Consider the following 15,104-nt stretch of genomic DNA (forward strand, 5'->3'; position numbering starts at 1 on the left):
ACTCCTGCTTCATTCGAAACCGTTTTGCCCATTGTTGTACTACAAAATACGAAAGAGAACTTTGGCCGTAGACACCATCCAGCCTTTCTTTAATAATTTTAGGTGCTAACCCTTCTTTTGTCAAAAACTTTATAACTGCTCTATACTCAATTTGCGTTATTTGCGACATTTTTTCGGACACGTCTTGTTTAAAATGTTGTCAATAAAAAACTATTTGACGCATGACTTAAACTTTTTTTCGCAGCCTACTAAGATATATATTTAAAAGAAGACAAAGTTTTATCGTGATACTGGAGCTGCATCTATGTCAGGCCGGGAAATTTTGGCGCTAACCTCGTATCTAGTGCGTTTAAAGGGCACATACTAGCATAATCTTACCTGCACGAGTGTTAGTTGTAGCAATATCTGAAGTTAAAGTCCATATAATTTTATTTATATGTGGAAATGTTTTGTGGAATGCAAGCAAAACTTTCTTTCAGGCTTCTGTATTGCCTATTTCTTCCTGTACACCTGAAGCTTGCATTACACTGACTTTATTTGGAAACCCATGAAAATTTTCGGTTATCAACCTTTACATTAGTTACATTTAGTTACATTTAGTCAGTTTAGTAGTGTTTGCATTTCCGATCAGCAGGACTTTTCCGTCAATGTTGAAGACTTGAAGAAATCTATAACGGCACCCATTTGTTAACGAAACCAACTATTTTATATCTAATATTTGTAAAATATCGCAATAAACCTACGCATACAGGAAATTCATGAAATAAAAATACCAGGTACAAGTAAGGTATTGGTTAGTTCGTATAAGTTTAGTCAAGATTAACGTAATAACGCGGCCAGAAAATTATACCATAACCAATGCAATAGAAAGGAACAAATATTTTTCCAATACTAAAGCGTTAAATAATTTGCAGCCAAAAATTGTTGGGCCAAAGACGTTTAAAGTCGTTGTTAAACACGTTTATTATTCAGCATATCTAATGTAACCGACGTTAACACTTAACTTACATAAAAGAAACCGAAATGGTAAACAAATGCAACGTAAAGATATGGTCGTAAGTTAGAAATACGCTACTTGGGTATGTAACATCTAATTGCAGAGTTAATTTTGAGAAACCAAAAATAAAATTCAAATCATCCTGTAAAAAATATATATATTACCGATATAATTAACTCAACTAATTTGATTAAGACAGCACGGATGATCTGCTCAGCAATATGCAACCACACTCAGTAATAAGTAAACAAAAAAGCATCTTATATTCCCCATGGGATACTTTTCGGGGAGAAAGATACTAGCCAGAACTTCTTGTACTCTAGGTTATTTCTAAATGGTGGCGGTAAAATTTCAAATTAGTCAGCTATTGTCACTGACCATAAATAACCATAAATAAATATTTAGTTCCAAGTCTCCTAGTGCAATTATGGCATTCAATCAAGGTATAGAAGCATGGTATAGTTGCTTGGTTGTTTGCATTTTTCATTTTATGGTCTTAAAAAATGAAGTTCAGTTTTTTAAGTATCAAAACACATTAAAAATGATAAAACTGTAGAAGTGTTGAGGAACAAACTGGACAATGTGATTAGTCCAAACGTGCATGTTTAAGGAATATATTCTTACCAGGAATCGACCAAAAGGGTAGATCGCTGGATCATATTTTGTTATATTATTTAATCATTAAAAAAATGCTACATGACAAATGCGTTACATGCGCAGAGACCATTAATAGTTTTTGGTTCCGTGTTGTAGATATAAATATCGAACTCAATATTTTATTTTCGTTGCTTACCTAGATGGCCGTGTGGGTGATAGTCAACCAGGAACAGGTTACATAACCTTATTTAAATTTTTAGTAGGTGACATTTTTTAAAGACAATAAATAATAAAATACTTAATTATCTAAGATTAATCACTTAGAGGTATGCCATGGTATGTTCATAGTCGGTACTGTCCAAATGTGTGATTAAATCCGAAATATATTCAGGACACATTTCGAAATTAATGGTGGCGTTTAAAAAACAATGGACGTCTTTAAAGTTTGATTACATAAAGTATCTACATAGATAACATCGCGGGATAAAAATTTATTCACTGTAGTCCCCAGCAATTCCCGGTCGTTTTCTAAGTATTGTGGAATAGGAAATCTAATTTTAAATTTAAATAAAACCCTCGGCGCTATAATACGTCGATACTGCAGCATCTAACCATTTGTCTGCTGCAGAGAAGGCAAGCAAACACAAAAAGAAAGTTCGTTTTTACATAATTTTCGATGTTTCTTTGAACGCAGAGAAGGAGTGATTTTGGAAAATACGGGCGTACATTTCGTTGTCTAAGAAGTTTCTTATAATACAAGTTTTCGAGTTTTTAAGTTATAAACTTATACTTTTCTGCTAAGCGGTTAAACTATGATCGTTTTCGCACTATGCTATAGGCGGACCGCCATTTACTATAATTAAACAAATCGTGAAAATAAACAAATGTTTAGAAATATTACGTTTATAATAATAATTTATGAATCAACGAAAAATTACGTGCATGAAAAAGACATTTTTAATTATTATACCTGCCAGTATACTAGTTGAAGACCAATTATATCTCCAAGACATTACTAGAGTGCCAGTACTAACTATGTATTGTACGACCCAAAATGTTGTGCTTTATTGTTTATTCTGCATTAAATAGGTCTTGCCTGAGATAGACCGTAACGAATATTTGTGGACACTTTTTAAATTTGATTAAGCATTGATGCTGCGGGGTATTAAGTAGAAGCGTTTATTTTAACATCAGTTGACATGTATCGTTCTTAAGAGTTTAATCTAATGTTCGTATATATTACGGAGGTATTTAAATGTGATCCTTCCAGTGACTCAGTATTTATGTACCTAAATCTCAAACTTTGACCCTGCGTGACTGTTTTCACTAGATAGTTCAAAGGGTAAGTGTATGTACCTGCACTCTATTTATCTTAGAGGTTAGTTTGAAAATAATAATTTTTGTCTTGGGTGCCAGTCGATGAACAACATTCTTCTTCTTGTATTTTTGTGTCTTCTTTATAGTTCTTCGATTTGTAAACATGAGTCTTTTTAAGACTATAGATTACATTCGCGGTTCGACAGCACAATAAAACGGACATCAAATCTTGAGATGACCCCCGTATTATTGTATATTTAACACGATTGAGATGAAAGCGCATATAAGAAGAAATAACACTGCACCAAAATTTAGTGATAGCCCCATAAACGTAGTTCTGCAAGAGGTCGCTAAAATATCAGTAAAAAGCTGGCCTAACTGTGAAAAATGAGTAATAAAAGAAGAAAATATTTATCAAGAACGATTAGTGGCGGAGTTAAGCATTGCCCTTTTTTTAATATTTTGTGTATTAATAATGATACTATGTAGAAATGTAATGAAATTGAAAGTAATAAATTGTTACTGTGTACATGTTTCAAGAATTGATCCGCTAAAAAGATCGAAAACATACTTATATCCCACTTGTTAGTAGAACGGTAGTGGAATAGTTACGGGTACGGGTATGCTCAGCAGGATGTTCTATAAGGGGCTGCGTTTTGGAGTAATAAACAGTGGGCAAAGTTAATCACGGGGTCGCTTGTAAAAACAGTATATTTCTGGTCATGCTATATATTAATAGGCATGTCTCAAACCTTATTATATGCATTTCCTTCTTTTCTTTCTTAGAAAAAGGTAAGTGACTCATAGTTTAGTAGTTTCTCTGTACTATAAAAAATTTGTGCATGAGGCTATTATATTTCTGTTTCTGCAATAAACTATATTTATTTCCTTACCCGGATTGCTAGAACAATTGAATCAAATCTTAAACATAATTTTATGAACAATTTCTGTACAAGATCAACACATATCGCTATACCGTACATGAACCATAATGCATAATATAGCATTTTAAGGTCCTTTGTACTTACAATTTTTCTTGTATATTTTTAGGGGAGATAGGGACCCAAGCAAATACCGAAATATTGCACACTACCTTTGAACAATCTACAACTATGGTCCATGTAATTTGGAAGGAGCGATTCATATAATGTGGAGGGGAGAAACGTAGTTCTGTCCAAATGCAAAAGTTTTTTCACATTAAAAAAATGAAATATTCTATTTAAATGTATGAGCGTTTCTCAGTGAGAGCTGCTATTAAATACTGATAATTTCGCCAGAAGAACTTCAAATGAAGATATCATTTATGCGTAAAGTAAAAAGCATACCGAAAATAGCCCCTTAAGGTATATTGCAGGTCACATAGGTCTCTATTATGACGAACTGCATTCTACTATTAAATAACAAAAGAACGTTTTTCAGAGTATTTGCACCTAATTTCTTCCCTCCTCCTTATCAGTATCCTTAAAGATAATAAAATTTTGTATTCCATTTTCATTTATGAATAATGAAATTATTTACAAATATCTTTATATTTCGCTCCTTTTTTATCAGTCTTACAATTCTGGCTCGAACACATCCGTTTTCGCCCGATTTTATAAGAAATATTTTTGTTTCTAGAATTAACAAAGGCGTTCGTTACCTTCTAATTTACGTTCTTTTCAGAGTAAAAAGATTGGTATTGTATAAGTATTAATTTTGTAATATATTTTCCTTACGTTTGAGTATTGTAGGTTTTTAAATTATTACCTATGAGGCCAGGGATTTTGTCGCATTTGCTGGGTTATTGTTTCAAATAAAAAATCACTACATTTATTTCTCGCAAAGATCAAAACTTACTTTCCATATTGCACAATAGCTTATATTATAAATAAACTATTCTTGCCAATCTTATTGTTTAGTATACCAGGTTACCATTCATTACTGAACCGGCACGATGGGTAGTGTTATGCTGCTATTAACACCTAACGCCAAAAAATTCAAACATTCAGCGTTTCTGATGACAAGATCACTATTTTAACTGATTTTTCTTTTAAATGAATAGATTAAACAGCCCATTGTCTCATACTTACAATTCTTCTTTACGTTTAAACCCTGAAGGTAACCTTGTATTTCAAGCAGGTTAACAAAAATTAATCATTTTAGGGATATCAGATTTGTATAAGTAGCTGAATATCTTTTATATGCCTGTAGCAATTAGGTCAGTTAAGCAGCTGTCATTTTCTCTGTTTCTCAAAACGAAATTCTTGATCCGGGAGGAAGCAATTTTTTTCGTTACATTCGAGATATTAAATTCTATATAGCACCATAGTAAATAGGAAGTTTCTGGCTTATCAAACCATATTTGGTTACAATTAATAAACGATGGTGGTAAATTTGAAAATTCTGAGAATATAGTAAACTTTTATGGATCTCACATAACCCTTTAAAATTTAACTTTTGTATTTTTAGTGTGTGTCTGTTGTTGTATACTGCACTTATGCTTCAGAATCGAATGGAGTCAGATCCTCAAGTACGTCTTCTAATTCTTCAAACAGATCGCTACTAGCCATTGCTTATGGTGCCTAAGGTTTTCAGATTTGCTCTGTCGTCTTCTTTACTCCTACTTCATGATATTGCAGGTTCATATAAATCTTACTATGTTTTTAACTAGTCATGCTCGGTAACTAATATTAAGATCCTTTTAGACACCTTTCACGGGTTCGAGTTACATCTATACCTTTAAGCACGATCGCCACTGGCCATCGTCGACGGTTAAAATTGTCAAATTGGCTGCATACCTGTGTTGATCCCTAATCCCTACTGCCTTCTTCACCCTTGCATCATGCTATTGTAGTATATTAAGATCATAATTAATTAAAATTACTACTTACTAATTACTAATTCAATTAAGAGAAAGAAAAAGTTTTCACGTTCAAGAACATTGTAACTAAAATCTAAAAATATTTTTTTGGAATATTGTAAAAATATTAAAAACACAAGAGACTACATCGTACATCATTAAGCCTCTTCATAGCGGATTTTGTTGTAAATATATTCAAACCACGCGTTACTGGTAGTATTAATATTGTATTACTTGCAAAGTACTTGCCATTAATTATTCTTCGGCCAGATGTACACCTGGCTGGGCATATTTTTGCAACGTTTGTATATGAATATTGAAGTCGCTTACCGCGATATCACTTACGTTACTCAATAAAACTTGATTAAGTGCTATTAATTATTTCTTTTCCTGTTGCTGCTATTTGATTTTTATTCTTGGGGCGACGAGATATTTTTACTGCACTGAATTTATTTGTTATTGTTAGGTAAAACTCATGTCCGTTAAATTAAATTGGGCTATTTTATAAAAATTTATTACACAAAGCATATATTTTGGTCTTTCCAAATATTAAACGATAGATTACTCGATCATAATACCTAAAATATTTGCAAGAATCTGATTTCGCTTTACATAGGACTACTTAGTAAATATCCGAAAACAATTAATTTTTCCAACGATTTTCTTATATTTCATACACTTTGTTTGGTTGGAAATATGCTAACGATTTCTCTCGCCGCCGTATCTATTAATAAAAATACACACATTTTTTCTAAATTTGTTCTGTAAGTTAATTTTTGTGCACATAATATTTTACATACCCATTTAACCCATAAAAGTTCATTACGGTTTAGAAATTAGTCAAAAACCAGTTTATAATTGTGAAATTGAAAACCTTATATATTTTTTGATTTTGGAATTATTTTTTGATTTTTTAACAAACACACTGCCACTGCAATAACTGTGATATAAGGCCTAACTAATACAAGTGGGCACAACAAAAAAGACATAGTTTTCAACTACTGTTTACAAACTGTGAAAGGAACATTAAAAACTCGGTTCATTAAGAAAGAATGTTGTGATTGGAAACCATTACTAATACAGTAAGTAGTCATTTTTAGCCCTTTACTTTAAATGATCAAATCTTTTTACAGATGTAGTTATTGGGTTTTAACTCTTTCAAACCTCGAGGCATTTATTAATTACCCACATTCTTGATAAACTACAACATCCAGAGGCCTGAGAGGCAGAATCTTTCTCGCCTCGAAACCGATAACGTCATTGGATAGTGTTTATTAATAATTATCTGTGTTCCTGTACCGGCTGTACCAAATTAAGTGTGCAATATTGAAACCTTTTTTATTATCACGGATATCATGAAAAAAAAATTCAAATGCATATTATTTATCTCTTTAACAAATACGATTTGATGACATAAAACGTAATCTGGATTAAATATTCAAATTTGATTCAAATGATTAAATGTTCATTCTATAATATTTATAATTTAAAATCGAAAATCCACATTTAAATTACTTGTTTTATGACAGCAGAATGTTTTTCTGACCGATAGAATTTGATTTCCATTTTGGACGACAAGTTGACAAACCAATGTATTTTACATAAATCGTTTTATTCAAAACTTTGTTGTCATCGCTGTTAGAAATATATTAAACAAGGATAAACCAAAATGACGTCATTACAAATAAAAATCCTATTTTATTGTATTGTAATGATATTACTACAAAAACGCTTACGATAATTTTATTAAGAGTTCGCATATATATTTTACCTAATGCCGGTGATTGTATTAAAAGTCATAAATAAAATCATGTCCATGAAACTCTGAAATGTTTTAAATTAAAAGAAAACAGTCGGAAAGAGCAAGGAGGTACGGTATTAGGGAAACGGACGGTCGTAGAAATTTAAAAGGCCTTTTTGGAGTTTTCGACATTTATTTCCGAAAATGTTCGTTCTTTATAGAAATAAAGCACAGAATGTTTAACACAGAAAATGATTTTTTCTAATCCTTAAAACAGTATTCATTTAGACTATTTTGTAGAAACCGAGTTTTAAAAGGCAAGATAACAATTAATATTCGATAAATAATTGCTTAATTTTTTATGTATTTCTAGAACCGTCCCGTTCCCGTTACCACATTTCGTTGCCCTTACTGGGGCACCTAGCTATTTCGGCGACGAAGTCTTCCTTAAAACAAGTTTGATTTTTCTACTTATACTGCAAGTTATGTTGTAAGTTATAAATAGAAAAAGTTGTCCTTTGAACGAAACGATGACAACTTTTCCTAAACCGTCCGAAGGAGTAAGCATGCCTAAATGTCGGCACGGGTGGTACGCCGAGTGATTAAAATTGCGTAAGTAAAATAACGCCGACGCCAATTAACATTGAATCGGTTAAAATATCCATTGTGGTGCCACCTTCCGGACCCGTTTTGTTATTAAAATTAATGTTAATATCAATTAATGCACCTAGAGCTGCGTTCGAAAGTTTTTCTTTTTGAATCGTTTGCTCTCTAATGTTAAAAGGTCAGATTTAAAATAAAGACTTAATTTATTAGATTGCGTTGAAAAGTGGTTCATTGTATGGTAACGATTACCTCTAATTTTACTATAACCACTGTTATACACCGACGAAACGCATGCATAATTTTTGTATAGTTCATTGTCTAATTAACATTACAATAACCTGTCATGGACACCTTGCTTCTAAATGATGTTTTGCCGAGCACGAAATGGGACTGTGTTACCTATTGACGCAAAAAACATTCTGCGAGGTATGTTTTCATTTCAAAATAACTGTTGCGCCTTCTATATGTTTTAAGAAAATATGACTTGTCACAAAAAGTCAATGCATTGCCTAAGAATAGGAACGTGTGTGAGTATTTGTGTTTGGTATTAATTTAAAAGCTCTGATGGATGTCTATTCCGCCATTTCTTGACACTAACAACTAACTTCTGTGTTTTTTTTAATTCACCCAGCATTCTGATATGGTTTCAGAAAATATTAGTTCAGGTCAAATAAATCTATTAAAAAAAAATTGAAAAATATTGCTTTTTTATGAACACTTCGCGTTAGTCGATCCAGCAAGCAAAATGAACATGTTAAAATGTTTCAATTTGTTATTTCTTAATGTACAATCTTTTACAGGTTGAAACATGCTTGATAGCAACAAGTCTATCGGCGGAGCATGCATCATATAGTTGCACTACAGCCTGTAGTTGTAGTACTAAGTTGAAAAATCCCTGACAATAATGGGCCAACAAGTGCAATAAGGATTTTTCTAGAAAAAGTGATGTCGGAAGGAGAAAATTATAATGCCGTCGACCATGACTTTGAATAAGTTGATGCGTTATCCAATGATGACGTTGCCCTGCAGTGATACAACATATAGAATATAAGTGATAATGATAATGAATATAATAATAATAATATAATATTATAATACAATATAATAATAATTGATGTTTGAATATAATTTATGATAATAAATCAGTATTGCAGCATTTTAGAATGAGATTTTTTTGATGGACTCATGAGACCCGATACGTATCCAAGAGATAATGGAAAAATGTTTTGTTCTACTCCCGTCTGTAAAATGCCTTATTACACACCGATCTAGAGTGCGGAAAGCGTCACTTTACCACGTCAGTTTGGTTTCCCACGGATCCGAGCCACTTCGGACATTTCCGGCATTTTACCGCACGGATTTGGAATTGAATGTTTTCGGAGATATTACCCACGCCTTGAACGTGACGTTTGTCAATTCTGACGGACATGTCAGTGAATGTATTCGGGTTGTTTGCGAAAATTTACCCAAAAACTAATGGTTGAGTGAGTCAATGCTGTTTACCGCACTTGTTGCATAATATACTAATTCCTAGCGATACTCACATATTAAACTAAAATAAAATGCTAAAATACTTATATTCAAGTTATTCCATCAAAATTAAGAAAACTTCCCAGCAGCCGCAAAGTGATAATATAAGCTGACGAAAAATAGATTTGCAAGGATGAAAATTTAATTGTCGCATTCCTTTCATGTTTTTCTACTCCCGTCTGTAAAATACCTAATTACACACCGATCTAGCATGCGGGAAGCGTCACTTTACCACGTCAGTTTCGTTTCCCACGGACCCGAACCACTTCCGACGTTTCCGGGATTATACCGCACGGGTTTGGGTGCAATCGGATGTTTTCGGAGATATTTCCCACGCTTTGAATTTTGACGTTTGTCAATTCTGACGGTCATGTGCCAATGTACCCAAAAACTAACGGTGGTAGGAAAAGTACAGTATGCAACACGTTCGGTAAACTTTTAAAGTCACTCGTTTATTAAATACTCGCTCGGCTCTTGTCAAATAAACTCGTGAGTCAAATGCTATTTACCGCACTTGTTGCCTAATATACTATTAAGAGCACTTCTTACTCTCTAATAAAGACGAGCAGTACTGAGGCAATTGCAGAGAAATATGACATCATGTATTTAACCGAAACTCGGCCCAGTGAAGGATTACAATCAAGTAAACATTTCGACAACAGGGTCAGGTTAGACACATCAAGGATCTGAAAAACAAGAGGGACGATTGCTTGATTGGTACCTGATCGCTGTGAAATCAATAAACGAGAAATAAAAAAACAGACAGAATTATCTGAAATTTGGTCTAAAAAATACCTGTTCTGATTGAATTGAATCTCAATCCGACAAAAGTGAAAATTAAGAGAAGTTTATAGCGACCATTAAAGAAAATGTTAAAAAGTACAGGCCAATTAGCAAACTGTATTTTCCATGAAACAAAAGATAATGAAAATGAAAAAATGCAGGACCAGCATCGTCTTTTACTGCAGAGATCCTAACAAATAAAAATCTAAATTTTAAATATTTAAAAATCAATCTCTATCATCACTTCATATTTACAATTCATATTTTAATTTCATGCCTTTTTTTGTATGGCTTAGTATTCCAAACCATGAAACCAAAGCATCAAAAGTCCAAAAGATTACTCAACCCGTTAATGACAGGTTCTTTGTGTGAATATATTGGCATATGAATTATTGTTTATTTTTATTCATCATTTTATATTTTTGGGCCAATACGTTTAACTTTATTTAAATAATAATAGTTTTATTTATAAAAAAAATGGAAACTTGATATGTATAACTCTGTTAGGTTGCACTTTTCATATCATTTTTTTCAATAAAACACATCCTCCTTCCCTATTCTTTTTATTTACAGTATTTATGGTATTAATACTGATTTGTTTAATAAACCCCATAATTTGCGCAATTGTTGTTGAGTATTTTGATGAGAATTTTATTTTTTGGAATATTGTACGACAGATGTTTGTGCTAGTGCGGACTACGTAGTTCCCATTAATTTTAGTTTTCACTTAAATGAAGCAGCCCTACCAACATGAATGTTGAATTTGGAATGTATTGTTCAAAATACCATATAGTTAGTCCAAAAATAACCAAAAATCACGAAAATTATTATTTTTTTAATTTTCTTTCATTTAAAAATTAAGTAAATTGGTGGGAGGAGCTAACATGAAAATATTTAACCTGAAATATGTGATAGGCATAAGTATTATTTTATGAAATAAAAACTATCTATCTGATTTAAATTGGTAAGTTTTGTCGACTTCGTATTCCGGTAAAATGTATTTCTCTTTATTTAATGTAAACAGCCCATATACAGTATGTTTCCATATCTAAATTTAATATACGTTCGGAACACGTAACATATGTATAATATCCAAGGTAGTCACTTCGATCCAATCTCAAAGATACCGTGTAACCGTCTCAGCGGTTTGATAGATGGTGCTAAAGGAGATGCACACCTTAAAAGGCACACCCTGCATGTGATGCAGTTTCGTCACGATGCTTATACTTTCTTCGAAATATGACACTTGCTCCTCATGTTCATTGTGTACAAAAGTCAGTCAAGGCTGCGACAATGGCCAATTACTATTGTTAGGCTCGATTGTTGGTTACACGATGTGACATCGAAAACTTTTTGTAAGTGTGTTATATCTCGAAATCCGTAATTATTGGTATCGGTGAATGGAATTATACGTATCTGCTGTAGATCGTGATCCGATTTGCCTCTAAGAGCGCCCTTTACAATCCGAAAGTTAAAAAAGATAAACGAAATAGATTCGGTTGGTGTCAGTAAAACCCCAGCGTCTCCCCACTCCGATGCAAAACCTTGTAGGTCTCTCTAATCGGCAGAGTTGTTCATTTGTCTATTCCGACATAAGCGAACAATGTTAAACTGCAACGCGGAAAAAGGAGGCACACCTTTCCGAAGCTCCGCGATTTACATATGCCCTATTAGGATAAAATCCCTGTTAAATAACCAGAACAGTACACCATTGTTAGGTGTATTTTTCGATCTGCATACGAAGTTCATTTACAAGAATGACTCTAGAGTTATTGTAGTTGATTTTTCAATAGACCATATTCGATATGCCTCACACGGAGATAGCAGTAATTTCATACAGTTTTCACGGTCTTTCTAGACAATATCCGATTGTATTTCAATTACACAGTTTTTTGTCTCTTCTCTTTTGTGGCAGGTATTTGTATACAACAACCTGCCTACGACTTAGTTTCTATTACCCACGGAATATACATGAATTAAACGAGATGACTCATCGTCGTTAATTAGTGGACGGTTTATTGTCTAACGTTTTATACATTTGCAATCGTAATGCTGGCTTTATTTAAAGATTAATAATTTCAATAAACCTGGCTGGGAATTTCTATTAGCGGGTTTGTGTCAATCTGCTTGATTTTAATCGTACGTGAGTTATTTAAATGCCATATGTTATGCACAAGAATTTTTTTAGTCGCCTTTTAACTTACATTAATATAAAAAGAAAGAGTTTTTTTATTTTTGTGCATTGTTGGGGTCACACTTGTCTTAATTCCTCTAAACATTCAAATTGTTCATAAAGGTAATTTTACGCCAACTTTAGAGCAGGTAAGGGTTAGTGCATGTTAGGTTGGTGTGACAAAGGGTTTTCTTGTAAAGGATTTTTTTTCGTAAATTCTGACATGCGATAATATGCTTAACGGAATATGCGTTTTGTATTGGGTCACTTTTTTTAATTAAAATTTTCCCATACAATGACATGATTTAAAAAATAAATAAATAAAAAAAAATAAATTCATGATTTAATGCCTTGTAGTACTTTTTCCTCATTTTGAAAATAATTAAAAATTCCCTGTCATCTTCAGGTTTTCCAGCATTTTCCTATCTAAAATATTCTTTTTAAATTTGTGATGACCAAATACTAGGAATACTCAATTAAACGACTATAAGTATAATTATTAACGATTTTTATTAAATAATTATATAAATTCTGTATATGCTTAAAGAATCTAAGTAAGGCACTATACAATGGCATAAGGATAACATAATAGAAGTCAACCAGACTTCGTTTGACTAGATAGTAATGCGAACGATTTCCACAATTTATGAAAAGTTCACATGGCTTAGGCGAGTACAAACAATTTTCGAGAAACACTTTTTTGTACATACATATAAATGTTACATATGTAAAATTTTGCTTATAACTAACTGTACATTTATATCAATAGATTTGTACAAATTTCGGCAATTCAGTCTTTACAAAGGCACTATATCCGACAAAATAAATAATGAGTAGCAAAAAAGGAACCGAATACGAGGAATGTTCTGAGATGTGCGTGCGCGCGGAACAACGTAAAAAACTTAAGTTTAAAAGACAAAACTAAAAATCTAGTACATTTTGTCGTTATGTAATAACGTAGGACTCGAACCGGTACAACCGCCTTCCGTGTGTTTCGTCAAAAGAGACATCCTCGAGAAGGTCTTGCTGCATGACGTACAAGAATATTTCTTAACGTCCGAATGGGTCTGTAGATGAGCGCGGAGATTCGACCTGTCGGCGAATGCCCTGTTGCAATACGTGCACGAAAAGGGTTTCTCACCTGTGTGGGTGCGGATATGGCCTTGGAGGAGCCACGGCCTCGAAAATGCTTTGCCGCAGATGGTACATTTGCAAGGCAAAGTGTGCGTTCTTATGTGCATTTTCAGGGCGCCCAACGAGACGTATACCTTTTCGCAGTATTTACAACTGAAGGACTTTTTCGGACCGTCGCCCGCCGCGCAGTGAAACTGCCGATGTTTCGACAATCCGGCGAAAGTGGAGTAACTCTTGCCGCAATCCGGACACTGGTGTCTCACACCCTGGCGTCGTTTTTCGGAGAGATCTTCTGCCGGCACCGAGACAGGAGGTGGTGAATTTGTGGAGCTGTTGGGACTCAGAGAACTCTGGTCCATTGACGAATAAACCGTCGGCCTAAACGCTAACGGTTGCAAAGGCTGTTGAACGTGATGCGAATGATGCGGGGGTGAAAGGGAACTGTCACTGTATGGAGACGTAGGTGCCATGTATAAATTCTCATGGGGGTAGTGAGTATACGGCATATAATGGTAGGCCGTCGGATGATAAATAGGCGCCACACTTCTATGCCAAGTTTGAGGCGCGTACTCCGGGCTTATTGGAGTTGGGTAAGGCAGGCGAGATTCAACCTTGATCGGTTGAGTCGGATAAAAAACAGTCGGTGAGGGTGAAGATATCGGCGGCGAAGACGGGGGTGAAGCAATGGATATCGATGAAACCGGCGACAGAGGTGCCGGTGACGAATTCGGGGATGACGGCGGTGAGACCGAAGCCAATCGTCCTGCCCGGCTCAAGTCCTCAGGTTTCGTCGATAAATTTTCGGGCTCCTCGGGGATTTCGTCTTCTTTGAAAATAATCGGCCGCTTTTTCAACGGACAATGCGAATAGTTCTTGGCCATTATTGTAATAGGCATAATTCACTTCACTTAAAGTATTAAACACTTAATCCAAAATAAATGCGTAAAGTCCGTAAAACAACACAAAACGCACGACAAATTCGTAAAACTGCGAACGGCTCGTTTGGCTCAATCTCTTAACATATCTAACACAACGAACGAGTTCTCGTCCAACTCTGAATCAGGAAACACCGACTACCTAGTTATTAAGTGTGTCCCCACTCCCGAAGTATCCACGTGCCTATCGACCAATGAAAATATTCGAGCGCGGCGAGATCCAATAGAGCAGCTTAAACGTGTAGTAGGGGCAAGGCAGGTGTGCTTCTGTTCGGAGTCTGGTAAAAACGGTATTGTTAAACTGTTAGGTGGCTTATTCTTGGCGGTGGATGCCTAGCTCGCTCGATCGGTGGCTTTTTTTTTATACGTATCGATTGTATCGCAAATGCCCTGCACCAGATTTCACAACGATGTTGCGTAATGTGGTTGGCGCAACTCTACGCCGGGTCGCC

At 34.3% G+C, this 15,104-nt stretch overlaps 1 protein-coding gene across 1 annotated transcript; it reads right to left on the reverse strand.

Annotated features, from left to right (window-relative positions):
- Window positions 1–13,147: 13,147 nt before the first annotated feature.
- LOC132696731 (zinc finger protein SNAI2-like) lies at window positions 13,148–14,752 on the reverse strand. Its single transcript, XM_060661725.1, has one exon. It carries the CDS (start codon window positions 14,611–14,613, stop codon window positions 13,513–13,515), a length of 1,101 nt encoding a protein of 366 aa, XP_060517708.1. The 5' UTR covers window positions 14,614–14,752; the 3' UTR covers window positions 13,148–13,512.
- Window positions 14,753–15,104: the final 352 nt, after the last annotated feature.

This window comes from Cylas formicarius, unplaced genomic scaffold (assembly GCF_029955315.1).
Source record: "Cylas formicarius isolate icCylForm1 unplaced genomic scaffold, icCylForm1.1 PGA_scaffold_1__22_contigs__length_36826433, whole genome shotgun sequence".
NCBI classification, from domain to species: Eukaryota; Metazoa; Arthropoda; class Insecta; order Coleoptera; family Brentidae; genus Cylas; species Cylas formicarius.

Coding starts and splice junctions, on each gene's coding strand:
- LOC132696731 (XM_060661725.1), bottom strand. CDS start 14,613: ATGCCTATTACAATAATGGCCAAGAACTATTCGCATTGTCCGTTGAAA.